Source organism: Microcaecilia unicolor, chromosome 8 (genome assembly GCF_901765095.1).
Source record: "Microcaecilia unicolor chromosome 8, aMicUni1.1, whole genome shotgun sequence".
In the NCBI taxonomy this organism is placed as follows: Eukaryota; Metazoa; Chordata; class Amphibia; order Gymnophiona; family Siphonopidae; genus Microcaecilia; species Microcaecilia unicolor.
The window spans coordinates 25,735,413-25,752,280 of NC_044038.1; the positions used below are offsets into that span (position 1 = coordinate 25,735,413).

At 43.5% G+C, this 16,868-nt stretch overlaps 1 protein-coding gene across 1 annotated transcript in view; it reads left to right on the forward strand.

Moving 5' to 3' along the window:
- The first annotated feature begins 15,790 nt into the window (after nucleotides 1–15,790).
- BAIAP2L1 (BAR/IMD domain containing adaptor protein 2 like 1) overlaps nucleotides 15,791–16,868 on the forward strand; it is a 235,666-nt gene continuing 234,588 nt past the window's right edge. The window contains 1 exon segment of the mRNA XM_030212059.1: nucleotides 15,791–16,144. Within this exon segment, the coding sequence (XP_030067919.1) occupies nucleotides 16,094–16,144 (51 nt within the window). The 5' untranslated portion in view covers nucleotides 15,791–16,093.

A 16,868-nucleotide genomic window follows, 5' to 3' on the forward strand; every position in this document is an offset into this window, starting at 1 on the left:
AAACAAAATGTCCAAAGCACAAAACCTTGTTCGAAACAGTATTTTTGAAAACAAAAGATAGACATTTTTTTTAAATGACCTTCTTTTCTATTCAGATTTTGGACGTCTATTGCAAAATACCCAGTCGGACTTAGACATCATATCAAAAATGCCCCTCTTAGTCTGATATATATATTCAGAAATGTCTCCTCCAGTTCTGCCATGAAAAGGTTGGCATATTGTGGTTCCATCCTGGTGCCAATAGCAGTGCCCATGATTTGTAGACAGATGTCATTATTGAAGTGGAAATAGTCATGGGTTAAGATGAACTTGATTCATTTTGTAATAGTTTCCAACGTGTTTTGAAGGGCCAAGGTAGATGCTTTTAGGAATTTGTCACATGCAGCTATGCTATTTGCATGGGGAATGTTGTATAGTGACTCTACATCAGCAGTGTCCAACCTCGACCCTCACCAAGTTGGGTTTTTAGGATTTCCCCACAGAATATGCATGACATCTATTTGCATACAATGGAGGCAGTGCATGCAAATAAATTTCATGCATATTCATTAGGGAAATCCTGAAAACCCAACTGGATTGAGGACCGAGGCTGGACAACCCTGCTCTGCATACAGTGTGGATGCCAAATAGTAATTGCTGCTTGATTTTTTTTTTTAATTTGTTCAGGAAGTCTGTGGTATCTTGTATGAAGCTATTTGTCTTGCTTACTAGGAGTTTAAGAATTCCCTCTACAAATCCAGTTATTTCCTCTCTGACTGTGCCAATACTAGATATGATTGCTCTGCCAGAGTTCCCAGGTTTTTAGATCTTAGGTAGCATACAGAACAAGCCCACAAAAGAATGGTTTAGAATGAGATTTTGTTTGTTTGTTTTTTTAGATATGGCTATACTTGCTTTGGAAATAGGGTTGCCAACTGGATTCAGATTCACCTGACAGGGCTGAACCAGGGACTTGTAATTCTGATTTTCCCATTCCACTCCCTAAAAAGAGCAAGACCAAACAAGGTGCCTGGATACAATTGGGGTAAACCTGGATTCAGTTTTATTTGTTATTTTTTTTATTTTATTTGTATTTATTTTTTTTATTTGTAGCATTTATACCCCGCTCTTTTCCGCTCGATAGCAGGTTCAGTGCGGCTTACAGAGTATGGTACAAAGTATCACAGATACAATAGGAAGTATGTTACAAAGTATCACAGAGACAGTGCAAAGTATGTTACAATGTATCACAGAGGTAATACAAAGTATGGTACAATGTATCACAGAGACAACATAGCTATATAGAGTGGGACAATAGTAAAAGATGTGGGGAAAGAATTGGAGTGTGGCTGGTACTGGTGGTGTGGTCTAGGTTCGAGGATTAAGTTGGGTCGTTTGAGTAGGCTTGTTTGAAGAGGTAAGTCTTCAGCAGCTTTCGGAAGGGTAGGTGTTCATTGGTTTTTCGGATATGTCTAGGTAAGGCGTTCCAAAGTTGGCTGCCTATAACAGAGAAGTTGGATGCGTAGTAGGTTTTGTATTTGAGGCCTTTGCAGTTGGGAAGATGAAGATTGAGATATGTTCGAGAAGATTTGGACCAGTTCCTGGCTGGAAGATCGATCAAATTGGACATGTAGCTTGGAGATTCACCATTGAGGATCTTGTGTAAACTTATTACCTTGCCTGTATTAGAAATAAACATTTTCTTTAAAAGTTAACTATCTGGCCTTTATATTGGGAAAAGCACATGTCCTCACATGTGCAAGCTCCAAATGCTCTAAGCACGTTACCTTTTAAAGTTACACTGATAGCACATGGTTGCTTTTTAAACTTAGTGCCATGCTTTGAGCACATGTTCCTAAACATACAGTGCAGGTTAATGTAATTAATTCGAATTTAGTATATAAAATTCCCCTCTATTCTTACATGATTATTATTCTTAATTTACCTTTAATTGGTATAGAATATGTATAAGACTAGAGAATCGAATTGGAATTACAATTGGAACATAAGAACGTTTCATTTTGTAATTCTTTGCGACCACATGCTCTGAGTAATTTCCTCTGTTAATACATATTCTATTCTTAACTAGAGAAATATTATATTATAACATTATTCTTTTCATTTTAAATGGTGTCATCTTGATAAGATTTTTCAATTGTTTTTTTATAATCCTGTGTGAATTCCTCAATCAATTTCCAGTAGTACGTACTGTTTCACAGCTGTCTGTGCCCTTCTTCTGTGTACTTCTGTATCTCTATAAATCACTACAGAGTCTCCTTTGTCTGTAAGTTTGATGACAATGTTTTGGTTACTTTGTAGGCTTTTCATCGTTGCTCTTTCTAGTGGAAACAGCTTGTACAGAATTTTCTTTTGTTTGCTGGAAAGCTTTCATTTCACCCTGAGTGTAAAACACTCTCAGACTTATTTTTGAAAGAGAAGGGCGCCCATCTTTCAACACAAATCGGGAGATGGGCGTCCTTCTCTCGGGGTCGCCCAAATCAGCATAATCGAAAGCCGATTTTGGGCGTCCTCAACTGCTTTCCATCACGGGGATGACCAAAGTTCATGGGGGCGTTTCGGAAGCGTAGCGAAGGCGGGACTGGGGCGTGCCTAACACATGGGTGTCCTCGACCGATAATGGAAAAAATAAGTGCGTCCCTGACGAGCACTTGGCCGACTTTACTTGGTCCATTTTTTCTTACGACCAAGCCTCAAAAAGGTGCCTGAACTGACCAGATGACCACCAGAGGGAATCAGGGATGACCTCCCCTTACTCCCCCCAGTGGTCACTAACCCCTCCCACCCTAAAAAAAATGTAAAATATTTTTCCAGCCGCTATGCCATCCTCAAATATCATACCCAGCTCCATGACAGCAGTATGCAGGTCCCAGGAGCAGTTTTAGGGGGTACCGCAGTGCACTTCAGGCAGGCGGACCCAGGCCCATCCCCCCCTACATGTTACACTTATGGTGGTAAATGTGAGCCCTCCAAAATCCACCACAAACCCACTGTACCCACATTTAGGTGTCCCCTTCATTCCTAAGGACTATGGTAGTGGTGTACATTTGTAGGGAGTGGGTTTGGGGGGTTGGGGGGCACAGCACACAAGGTAAGGGAGCTATGCACCTGGGAGCAATTTCTGAAGTTCACTGCAGTGCCCCCTAGGGTGTCCGGTTGGTGTCCTGGTATGTCAGGGGGACCAGTGCACTACGAATACTGGCTCCTCCCATGACCAAATGGCTTGGATTTGGTCGTTTCTGAGATGGCCATCCTCGGTTTCCATTATCGCCGAAAACCGATAATACGGGTTTCCCCGTCCCTTCGCGGCAGGAAAACTTGGGTGCCCCGTTCGATTATGCCCCTCTCTGTGTACTTGCTTTCTTGGGTGAAATCCATATTCTTTTGTTTACAATTGTATTTCAGTCTGTCAGGGTTTTTGCATTTGTGGAAATGCACTTTCAGGAAGATTTTCTTGAAAAATTATTCTAGATGTGAATATAACTATATTTAGTGGAAGGGTAAAATGGCAGTACTAAGGATCTCATGCTGTGATAAGTGGTATTTAGATAGGTTTATTATTACCATTTGATTTACACTTCCTCCAGTGTGGTCAGAGGAATTTGCATGCAGAAAATCTGCTGGATCATGTTCTTGTGTGTTTGAATTTTGATTTTCATATTCCTTAGATGCATTAAAAACATAACAATAGCCATACTGGGTCAGACCAATGATCCACCTAGCCCAGTATCTTGTTTTCAATGGTGGCCAATCCAGGTCACAAGTACCTGGCAGAAACCAAATAGTAGCAACATTCCATGCTACCAATCCAAGGGCAAGCAGTGGGTTCCCCATGTCTCTCTCTCAATAGCAGACTATCACTTTTCCTCCAGAAACTTGTCCCAAACCTTTTTTAAACCCAGATATGCTAACCACTGTTACCACATCCTCTGGCGATGAGTTCCAGAGCTTAACTATTCGTTGAGTGAAAAAACATTTCCTCCTATTTGTTTTAAAATATTTCTATGTAGCTTCATTGAGTGTCCCCTAGTCTTTGTATTTTTTAAGGAGTTTAACAAAAACTGATTACATTTTTACCTGTTCTATGCCATTCAGGATTTTGTAGAACTCAATCTCATCTTCCCTCAACCATCTCTTTTCCAAGTTGACGAGCCCTAATCTCTTTAGCCTTTCTTCATATGAGAGGAATTCTATCCCCTTTATCATTTTGGCTGCTCTTCTTTAAATCTTTTCTAATTCCGTTATATCTTTTTGAGCTATGGCAACCAGAATTGAACACAACACTCAAGGTGAGATCACACCATGGAGCGATACAGAGGCATCATAATATTCTTGATCTTATTTTGCATCCCTTTCCTAATAATTCCTAGCATCTGGTTTGCTTTCTTGACTGCCACTACACACTGGACAGAAGATTTCAGTGTATTGTCTACAATGACACTTAGATCTTTTTCATGGGCGCTGTCTCTTAAGTGGACCCTGCCATCGGATAACTATGATTTGGATTATTCTTCCCAATGTTCATCACTTTGCATTCGTCCACATTAAATTTCATCTGCCATTTGGATGTCCAGTCTTCCAATTTCCTATGATCTTCATGCAATTTTTCACAGACTGCAACAAAATTGAACAGTTTATGTCATCTGCAAATTTAATCACCTCACCTGTTGTTCCGATTTCCACTACATCAAGCTGTTCACCTTAATTGACATTTTATTAATGCCTTCAAAGAAATGAAGCAAATTGATGAGGCAAGACTTCCCTTGGCTGAATCCATGCCGACTGTCTCATTAAACCATGTTTGTCTAGGTGTTCCATAATTTTATTTTTTATAATAGTTTTCACTGTTTTTCCCGGCACTGAAGTCAGGCTTACCGGTTTGTAATTTTCCAGATCACCCAGGAACCCTTTTTAAAAATCAGAGTTATATTGGCTACCCTCCAATTTTCAGGTAGTATGGACGATTTTAACGTCATTCTAACAGCGGATCAGAAATTTCATGTTTGAGTTCTTTCAGTACCCTAGAGCACATGCCATCTGGTCCAGGTAATTTATTACTCTTTCATTTATCCAGTGGCGTACCAAGGGGGGAGGTGGGGGCGGTCCGCCCCGGGTGCATGTCGCGGGCCTGTCGGCTCTTCGTTTTCATGCTCCCTTTGCCCCCGGAAAAGGTTACTTCCTGTTCCGGGGCAGAGGGAGCATGAAAATGAAGAGCCGGCAGGTGCGCGGCACCCCCCCCCCCCCAGCAGCATGCACCCGGGGGGGGGGTTGCCGGGGGATCGGGGGGTTTTCGCCGGGGGGGGGCATCACGCTGTTCCAGGGGAGGGGGGTGCTGTACCCGGGGGGGGGGCAGGGCGCATCAGCGATCCGCCCCAGGTGTCAGCCCCCGTAGGAACGCCACTGCATTTATCAAATTGATTCAGTACGTCTTCCAGGTTTGCCAAGATTTCTTTCAGTTCCTCCACATTGTCACTCTTGAAAACATATATCTCTTACATCTTCTTCCATAAAGACTGAAGCACAGAATTCATTCAGTCTCTCCACTATGGACGTCCTCCGAGTGCCCCTTTTGCTCCTTCATGAACTAACGATTCCATAGATTTCCTCAAAGGCTTTCTGCTTCTGACATACCTGAAAAGTTTTTTGGAGTTTTTGCCTCTGTGACAAATTTTTCTTCATATTCTCTTTTAGCCTTCTTTATCAATGCTTTGCTTCTTATTTTCTTCATTCAGGGCCTTTTTCCATTCTTTGAAGGATGTTATTTTGGCTCTAACGGCCTCTTTCACTTCACCTTTTAACCATGCTGGCTGTTGTTCGCTCTTCTTTCCACCTTTGTAAATACGTGGAACATATCTGGTCCGGGCTTCCAAGATGGTATTTTTAAACATCTATGCCTGATTTAAAGTCCTAACCTTTGTAGCCAATCCTTTTAGCTTCTTTTTAACCATGTCCCTCATTTTATCATAGTCGCCCTTTCAAAAATTAAATTCTACTGCAGTAGATTTAGGTTGGCTCCGTCAGGTGTTGCACTGGTGATCCAGTATCAGGGTGTCACTGAAATGCTTTTCATGTCTCACTTACATATGTATATTCTGCTATTGTCATCTTCTGCCTGCTGCACTCCAAAGACGAGTGCACTGCTGCACTTTGGAGTGCAGCAGGCAGAAGCGACATAGGAATGTATAGGTGTCTATGAGAGACAACAGACAAAAAAATATGTAAATCTTTATAAGATAAACGAACCCCTGAAGCAGCGACAGCGAAACAGGGATCCCCTGTTGGGTGAAGACGGATGTGACAGGGCCAGTCTGAGGAAAATTTTAAGTTAAGTAACTGGCAGTAATCACTAATCATTTGATTGTAAAGGAATATATGGACATTAATCCTGTGGGCTGTGGATACAAGAAACGTTCAGCAGTATCTTTTGTATACATTGATTATTGTAGAGTTTTTTTTGGCGAAATGATGGTGCACCGGGCCCATGCCTTATAGTCGGTTGAGTTCTGGGTGGCGATACTGAAGCCTTTTTTCTCCACTTTAAAAAATTAAAGAGATAAAAAGCTAAAACGAAAAAAAGAACAATCACTGATACTGCTTGGTGTAGAGCCGGTCTTGTATCCACTGTAATACACAGCGTGTGTGAAGCTGTGTTTTAGAGTTTCAAATTAAATTTTAACTGCCGACCCTCGACCATTCTTCTAACTTTCGGAGATCCCTTCTCATCATTTCTACTCCCTCCAGGGTATCCACTCTATTGGCTATCCTCGTGTCATCCGCAAAAAGGCAAACCTTTCCTTCCAACCCTTCAGCAATATCTCTCACGAATATATTAAACAAAATGGGCCCCAGCACCGACCCCTGAGGAACCCCACTGCTCACCATCCTTTCCTCCGAGCGGATTCCATTTACCACCACCCTCTGCCACCTGTCGGTCAACCAGTTTTCTATCCAGTTCACCACTTTCGGTCCTAAGTTCAGTCTTCTGTGGAGAACCGTATCAAAAGCTTTGCTGAAATCCAAGTAGATTACATCTAGCGCACGGCCGTCATCCATTTCTTTTGTCACCCAGTCAAAGAAGTCAATGAGATTCGTTTGGCAGGATTTTCCTTTGATAAAGCCATGTTGCCTCAGGTCCTATAACCCGATGTCTTCTAGAAAGTTAACTATCCTTTCTTTCGGCAGCGACTCCATTACTTTTCCTACCACTGACGTGAGACTTACCGGTCTGTAGTTTCCCACTTCTTCCCTGTCTCCACTTTTGTGAAGAGGGATTGGTTTTTGAATCTGGAGTACAAGGGTTCAAATGAGTTCTAATGGTAGGGTGTTATGTTCTTTAAAAACAAGTTTTTAGAGCTGTTGAGTTGTCCTGATGTATTATGGGACCCGCAGAATTTAATTTCATAGGCAGAATCAAGGACTACAAATACCACACTGTGTTGGGGAGCTAAGTTCAAAACTAGGACGGGTCAAGAAGTGGCCCTCCTGGAATTCGGTGATGTTTCAGCTCCGAGTTTCAGCTGCTCACAGTGACAAGCCACTTTCTGCATCACATATCAGAACTAGACAAGGGCAAAAAAAAGGAGGGGGGAGGGGATTCCAAAGCATTACCTATTTCTTTTATGTCCACAAAAACATTTTTTTGGATCAATAAACTCACCTTGTACATTGCACAAAATGTACTTTTAACTTACTTTCCAGGGCACCCAGAACAGACTAATTGCTTCCTGTTCCTGCCAGTTTCTGTACTGAAGGACAAAGCCAGACACCATATCTTTTACTTTTTATGACTCTTTCTCAATTAACCTCAACAACTCATCTCCATTCCTCAAAGGTGCATAAAGCATAACTATCTGTTCACTAACAGTGAATAGTTTCCCTGCACACTCTTACAATCCTTGCCACCTCACCTAACTTCATTTAAGTATTCACGTGAGCCAACTATAATTAAGGTTCTGGTATGGTTGATGCCCAAGGCCCTTTTTTATATCATTTCTCTAAATGTGTGGAATCTAGCCTATGCACACCCTCTGTTCTTCATTGCTCCTCTCCCTTGCTTCTGTTTCACAATGTCATAATTTATCAAACTTGGGCGTGCTTTTTAGCACGCACTAGTAAACAGGGAACTTTGTTTGTAGGATTATTTCTCTATTTATTTATTTATTTACTGCACTTGATATACCATAAGTGATCCCTGAGGCGACTACTTTGCACTTTCCTAATGGGCTCACAATCACAATTTATTACCTTTATCGTCCATCATCAAAAACAAATATACACGTATCCATCAACTGATGCTCAAAGGTCCGGTACTAAAGTCAACAGCACAAACCCAAGAGTGCAAGAACAGTGCAGAAATGGTATTCAAATTATATGTGCACCAAAAGCAAAGGGGAGGAATGTGCCTGGCGTATGTGCACAGGAGTTTTGCAGTAAACGCAGCTCTTGTACGCATGCCCAGGCAAGGCTGGAAGTGCAAGCGCACACTGGCGCCATTCTTCTGCACCTTCAAATATAGTCAAAGAAAATGGTGCAGCTGGGCCTTCAAGACTGAGACAACAGAAGTTCTTTAGTGCAGAAAGACCAGACATGGGCCGTGTTTCGGCGTAGAAACTCCTGCCTCAAGGGTAGGGTTGCCAGCTGGGAAAATTTTTCCCAGCCCCAAACGAGCTGTAAACCCGCCCAAAAACCGCCCGTAGCCAATCTCCGTCTCCCGCGTCACTGAACCCCGCCCCCCGCATCACCGAACCCCGCCCCGCGTCACTAACCCCGCCTCCCACGCCACTAGCCCCGCCCCCTGTGTCATCCCTGACGTCAACCCAGCCCCTGAAAGGCTTCTATTGGTCCAATTTGGACCAATAGAAGCCCCGGAAAAGCTTCTATTGGACCGAATTGGACCAAAAGAAGCCCCGGAAAAAAACACCGAACTCGCACAGCGGCGACGGGAAAACCGCCCAAAAAAACGCATCCCGCGGCCAGCGAAATTTTCCCGCCGCCGCTAGCGAAAACCTGCCCACCTGGCAACTTTGCTCAGGGGTCCAAAATGTATTGAAAGCATAAAAAAGGAGAACTGTGAAAACAGGCTCCTTGCCGTACGAGTGTCTCTCAAACTAGATGTGAACGTAAACCGATGGCGTTTACCACGGATGTGTGGAAGTTTACGCTCATATCTACTTTGGGAGACACTCATACAGCAAGGAGCCTGTTTCCACAGTGCTCCTTTTTTACGCTTTCAATATATTTTGGACCCCTGAGGCAGGCGTTTCTACGCTGAAACATGGACCATGTCAGGTCTTTCAGCAATAAAGAACTTTTGTTGCCTCAGTCTTGAAGTCCAGCAGTGCTTTTTTCCTTTGACTGTTTGTATTTGTGTACTGTTTTACCCTCTCTTCTGCTACTTAAATGCACCTTTAAATATAAGCATTTCAAAAATTTATTTCACTTAAAAAGCTCATAGTTAAGCGCAGAAAAACTGGTGCTGACGTGTGCTTGCACTTTCTGTTTTGCTAAGACTCACACATTTGTTTCTCACTATCTGCGTTTATAGGCTGCACGGGCTTCCTTCCCACTTCCAAAAGATTACAAAACCAAAAGTTAAAAGTGAAAAATTCTGAAGAAATCCTCTCTTCAAAACCTTCAACACCATCCCCAAACTGGCAGTTCCAGCATTAAGGGCAGCATTTGTTTCTGCATTCTACTCTGTGCATTGGGATGGAATACCAACCTCATTAATATCCATTTTAGTACATTTAAATACAATCTGCAGCCATCTTTGGCGCGTATGTTGTTTCCTGCATCTGAACATTCTGCACTAGTACAGAGAACTGCCTCCAATACCAGTGTTAGGTTTCGAGCATCAGCCCCTCTCATACTCTCAGACCCACCCCTACAATACAACTCTACAAAACCAGATCTTACTTACCTTTCCAAATCTGTGTGTAGGTACAGTAAGAAGAGGTCCTTACAATTTAAGTACCTGGGCCAACAGAAAACAAAACAACTTGTTGAGGTCAAAAGGGATGCTGATGGGAGAAGTACAATTATTAACCCTAGTTTCCCTAGTTATTGACTTATTGCACTAACCACAAAGCCACAGAACCGTAACATGATGGTAAATAAAGATCACATGGTTTATATCCAGTCTGCTCATCCACACCATCTGATTAGCTTTACAATCCTTTCCTCTCTCTGAGATCATCTGTACTTGTACCATGCTTTCTTTTCTCCACCAACCTCCATTAGGAGGCTATTTCCAATACCCACCACCTTTTTCTAAAGAAACAAGCTTCTTGGTCCTACCCCTGCGTCTCAATGTCTGCTGCTACTATCTCTGTTCAGAAGTAAATTCACACAAATTAAAATCACCAAGAAATACGAAGGTCATATCATCAATACCACACTAGGTGAGACCAAATCTCCACCAAGACCAGTATCCTGTTTTTAAAAATGGACAATCCGCCAAGTGACAAGTATACAGTAGGATTCCAAAGGGTAGATCCACTCTACGTTGCTTACTCCCAGGAATAAGCATTGGCTTTCTCAAGTCTACCTGACTGATAATGTTTTATGGACTTTTCCTCCAGAAAAATTGTCTAAATTCTTTTTAAACCAAGTTACGTTCACTGCTTTCACCACATCAACTGTTATTTGATTGCCAGTAACTTTGACTGTAAGTACTATAAAAGTTTCTTACATTGCTTTTTAGTGCTTCTTTTGGTGGCAGACCCATTACTGTAGTATATAAGACACTTTTTTGTTTTTCCACATTGTATTGTAGGCATTTTAGACTGCCTTTGTTAACCCCGGAAGCAGGTCTTGGACCGAAATGCCATTGTTCTCCTAGTGTGGGCATCAGGTGTTTTTTTATATCAGGTTGCTAGTATGGAGTGCGTTTGGCACAATTGAAGATAAATAGTTGCTTTCTTTTCCTTTTCATTCATTGTTTCATTTACAAAATAAAAGATTTAGATGAATAAAGAATGGATACCTCAGCAAGTGATTGATGACAAGTCATAAAGCTTTGATCTGGAATAGCTTTCTTTATGAACATCTGATGCCGTTGTGTCTTTTAATTAGTTAGAAAGATATTTGTTTGAATTGTTTATGTTTTAGGGTCTGCCCCATTTTATAATCCTCCCCTGTACTTTTGCTGTTATTTCCTGTTTGGGAGGGTGTACAGATTTTTCCCCTCTTATCTACCTATGTTCACCACATTGTCTGGCAACAGCTTAACTGAGTGTCAAGTTTAAAAAAATAAATACTTCCTATTACTTTCATGGACCTCCTTCCAGTCTTAGTACCACCTGAAAGGTTTGACAAAGTACCTTATGAGAGACTCTAGTGGAAATTGAAGAGTCATGGGATAGGATGTCGTATTCTATTGTGGATTAAAAACTGGTTAAAAGAAAACAGAGAGTAGAGTTCAATGGTCAGTATTCTCAATGGAGAAGGGTAGATAGTGGGGTTCCCCAGAGGTCTGTGCTGAGACCACTGCTTTATAACATATTAATAAATGATGTAGAGATGGGAGTAAGTAGTGAGGTAATCAAATTTGCTGACAACGCAAAGTTATTCAAAGTTGTTAAATTGCAAGAGGATTGTGAAAAATTATGAGGACCTTACAAGACTGGGCAGATGACGTTTAAGGTGAGCAAGTGCAAAGTGATGAATGTGGGAAAGAGGAACCCGAACTATAGCTATGTGATGCAAGGTTCCAAATTAGGAGTCTTTGACCAGGAAAGGAATCTAGGTGTCATCGTTGATAAGTGGAAACCCTCTGTTCAGTGTGCAGCGGCAGCGGCTAAGGAAGCAAATAGAATGTTAGGCATTATTAGGAAAGAAATGGAAAACAACAATGAGTTATAACGCCTTTATGTTTACTCTATGATGTGACTGCACCTCCAATACTGTGTGCAATTCTGGTCACTGCATCTCAAAAAAGATAAAGAGGGGCATAATCGAAGGGGACGCCCAAGTTTTGCTGAGGATGTCCTCGCAAAACGTCCCGATGGAGGGGCGGGGAAACCCGTATTATCGAAGCAAGATGGACACCCATCTTTCGTTTCGATAATACGGTCGGGGACGCCCAAATCCTGAAATTTAGGTCGTCCTTAGACTTGGTCGTTTCTGATTTTCGGCAATAATGGAAACCAAACACGTCCATCTCAGAAGCAGCCAAATGCAAACCCTTTGGTCGTGGGAGGAGCTAGCATTCGTAGTGCACTGGTCACCCTGACATGCCAGGACACCAACCGGGCACCCTAGGGGGCACTGCAATGGACTTCAGAAATTGCTCCCAGGTACATAGCTCCCTTGTGTGCTGAGCCCCCCAACCCCCCCCCAACCCACCACTGTACACCACTACCATAGCCCTTAGGGGTGAAGGGGGGCACCTAGATGTGGGTACAGTGGGTTTGTGGTGGATTTTGGAGGGCTCACATTTACCACCACAAGTGTAGCAGGTGGGTGATGGGCCTGGGTCCACCTGCATGAAGTGCACTGCACCCACTAACACGGCTCCAGGGACCTGCATACTGCTATGATGGACCTGAGTATGACATTTGAAACTGGCACAAAAGATTTTTAAAGATTTTTTTTTAGGGTGGGAGGGGGTTAGTGGCCACCGGGGGAGTAAGGGTTGGTGATCCTCGATTCTCTCTGGTGGTCATCTGGTCAGTTCGGGCACCTTTTTGTGCCTTGGTCGTAAGAAAAACAGGACCAGGTAAACTCATCCAAGTGCTCGTCAGGGACGCCCTTTCTTTTTCCATTATGGGTCGAGGACACCCATGTGTTAGACACGCCCAAGTCCCGCCTTCGCTACACCTCCAACACGCCCCCGTGAACTTTGGTCATTCCCGTGACGGAAAGCAGTTGGGGATGCCCAAAATCAGCTTTCGATTATGCCAATTTGGGTGACCCTGTGAGAAGGACGCCCATCTTCCGATTTTTGTAGAAAGATGGGTGTCCTCTTTCGAAAATAAGCCTAATAGTGGAATTAGAAAATGTACAGAGAAGGGCAAAAAAATGATAAAGAGGATGGGACGACTTCCCTAAGAGGAAAGACTAAAGCGGCTAGGGCTCTTCAGCTTAGAGAAAAAAACAGCTAAGGGGAGATATGATAGAGGTCTATAAAATAATGGGTGGAGTGGAACAGGTAGATAAGGGTAGATGTAAGTCACTTATTTAGTCTTTCCAAAAATACTAGGACTAGGGGGCACGCAATGAAGCTACAGAGTAGTAAATTTAAAACAAATCGGAGAAAATATTTCTTCACTCGTGTAATTCAACTCTGGAATCATTGCTAGACAATGTGGTAAAAGCAGTTAGCTTAGCAGGGTTTTTAAAAGGTTTGGATAACTTCCTAAAAGTCCATAAGCCATTATTAAGATGGACTTGGGGAAAATCCACTGCTTATTTATTTCTAGGATAAGCAGCATAAAATGTATTGTACTGTTTTGGGATCTTGCCAGGTACTTGTTACGTGGATTGGTCACTGTTGGAAACAGGATGCTAAGCTTGATGGACCTTCGCTCTGTCTCAGTATGGTAACGTTTATGTTCATTGCAGTGAACCATAGAACATTAATACCTGTTGGGAAATCTGAACATTTATGGTACTGTCATTATTTAAGTAGGCTTCTTTTTGTGGATTTTGGAAGTTGAGGTTGTTATAGTACGATGGATTTGCTGTATAGTTTCCGAGACTTTCCTAGAGTTTTTATGAATTCATAATATGCCTGATACTGGATAGCGTTTATGCTGCTATTACGGAGATGACACTGAGAATTGGAGCATGTTCTTTTGTACCACATATACTCAACTGAAACCACCACCTACGTTTACTCCTAGTTTCCAACAAATCCAAGCAAATTCCTGCAGATAAGGTTCCTTATTCTTTTTCTTTGGCTATATAAGTCTCTCACAACTCTAATGTCCCAATGACCCTTATACCCAGTACCCATGATGCCCTATTTTTCTGTGGTCAGGGTCACTTCCTGCTGCAGGATTTCCCATTCCTCACTGGATTGGAGACCAGCTGAACTGGAAGTAGTAGTAGTCCATGCAGTCCTCCTCTTCCGCTGTTGCCATTAGCCAGTGTTGTGGTTTAAGCCACAGGAGACACTGTAGTACTGTGCAATTCAAACTGTACTGTTTTGGCCCACTGCAGTAGCAGACCAAGGCACTGCTCTTACCTATCTTCCTCCTAGGCCAAGTTGGGAGAAGGAATTTAGCAAATGAGGATTAAAGAATAAATGAGATAAAATGGGGGTTTAAGGTGAGTTTATGAGTAAGAAAGGGAATTAGGGGAAGGGAATTAAAATGAGCATATGTGAGCCAGAGGACAGTGGCTCCTATAGAGTGGAGGAGTAGCCTTATGGTTACAGCAGTGAACTAATAACCTGGGAAGCCAAGTTCAGATCCCACTACATGTTCCCTGTGATCTTGGATAGTGGAAACTCCCCACTGACACCGGTACAATGTAAGCCCTCCAGGAACTGGAAAAAATACCTACTGTATCTGAATACACCTTGAAGTACTGAGAAAGGTGCAAGCTAAATGAAGATCCATTTACCCTACTTCATCCCCGAGCCCATTTTTTTCCTCATAATTCTCCATCAGCTCTCCAATTCTCCTCCACCTCCCTCTATTTTCTATTCCCCTCCTGCACTGATCATCAAGATCCCTTTGCCCAAGCATATACATGAAAGAGCAGAGAAAAGCAAAGAGAGAACGTTTTGATTCCTCTTACTATGACAAAATCCTAAAAATTAGGGGAAGGGATGAGAATTTTTTGTTGTGGTAGGCAGTGGCGTAGCCAAGGGTGGGCCCAGGCCCACCCACTTTAGGTTCAGGCCCACCAAGTAGCAGCACACCTATAATGTGGCTGGCAGGGACCCCAAGCCCCACCAGCCAAAAACTCCCAACAACTGTTTGCTGCCGGTGAAAATCTGCTATTTAAAAGGTATACGGGGGAGAGGGGGTGTTTGAAAGACCACATGGCATGCAGGCAAGAGAGGGAGAAACCAAATCACTTGTAGGACAAGGTGGAGATCTGCCCATCCACTTTGGGTCCAGGCCCACCCAAACTTGGGTGTCTGGCTACGCCCCTGGTAGGACTCACATAAACGCCTTAAGTGCTGTTCAACTTCAAGTAAAATCGGGCTATTTAGGCTGATTAATACTTTAAAATTCTGCGCCCTACAAAGCTGCCTATGCTAAATCCCAGGCCCAAAACAAAGCCATAGACTAAAGATGAACTGGCACGGGTTCAGAAAACCAGCGCTTTTAAACACTTCTTTCTAGCAGCTGGAAGTGGGGACGGTCCGAGGATCCCGCAGATCTGGGTTTTACACCGTCCCGCTCCAAGGGGAGCTCGAAGTGTTCTTGCAGCAACACAAGGACACCGTCACCCAGCAAACTGTTCGGAGGCGCGCCCCGGTGCTGGGCGTGGGTCTGGGATGTTGTTAACTATCTGACATTTTACCTCTGGCTCAAAGTAAAAAGAGAATTACCTGCTGAAAGCGAAGAAACGTTACGGACAGGACAGTTTCTACAGATGTGGGGTGGGGAACGAAATAAAATCCCTAAGAATAGAGACGAAGCAAGAACAGTCTCCCGCTGCCACTTTCACCCCACGGGAGCAACGGAACGACTGCAGCTGCGGCGCGCGCTCGCCCGCGCTCCTCCCCCTCAGCTCCCAGAGCAGGTACACGCGGCCACCTCTCCTGGGTGACGTCACAACCCCACCCTCCCCCTCCCCCACTCGGGAGCGGCGCCTCCGGTTCCACAAGTTGTGACAGTTTCGGAGGCGAAGCTTTTTCGTCCCCTCCCTCGGGCGCTTCGCGAGAGGCGGCGGTGGTTGCTGCTGCCGCCGCTGCCACTGGCGGAGGGAAGGAGGGAGGGACTCCCCCACCGCCGACTTCAGGGGAAGGAAGGAGGCGGGGCGAGAAGGAAGGAAAGCGCCAGAGAGAGGAGCCGAAACCAACTAGGGGGAGGGAGGTCTCTGGTTACCTGTGCCAGCCGGCCGCTCGCGCCTCGGCCTCTTTGACAGGAGCCACGTCCTTTCTCGCGCCGCTCAGCGTTTTGGCCGCGTGTCCGCGATGTCTCGCGACCCCGAGGAGGTGAACAAGCTCACCGAGAACACTTACAAAGTAAGTGCGCGAGGGAGCGGGTAGGGGAGGGGAATCGGCCGCCTCGCGCCGCTGACAGCAGCCCGGGACCGGTCACGCGGCGGCTGAGGTGCAGCAGCGCCGGGGACTGTGAAATAACTCCTGTCTGTGCTAGAGAGAGACCCGCACGTGGCTGAGCGGCATTGCAGACTTTTTGTTTTGTTGAGGGTTTTTTTTTTTTTTACACTTGGCAAACTTTTGTTTTTGTTTCCATGTAGTTTCCACTGGAGCGGCTTATGCATTCCCTTCTGTAACATAAGAGGGTCGTAAGATCTCTTGTTTTAGGTGGACGGGAGCTTTAAAAATATTTTTTCAATGGTGATGTGAATTCAAGATTATGTAGATTTCTTCAGATGAAAAACTTGGGATTCGAAATTTCCTGTAACAAATGAGTTTGGGGTTTATTAAAAGAAATAATCTAAGTAGTCACATTTTAACAATTTTAACAATAGTTGACATTGGTGCTTAAGCCAAAACTGTTAAAAAATTAGTGCTGAGTATTTCATGGGTTTTTTTCAAGATTTTTTGATTGGTTTTAGTACAATGTAAATAGTACATAACATTAACCAAAAGAAATAAAAAGATAGATTATGGAGATATAGTGTGCCAAGGAATTATACAATTATAGTTATAATAATAATTCTAAGATAAGTTTGGGGTTATTGCCAGTGAAATTTACATGTAAGCATACTGTGTCTTAAAAGTT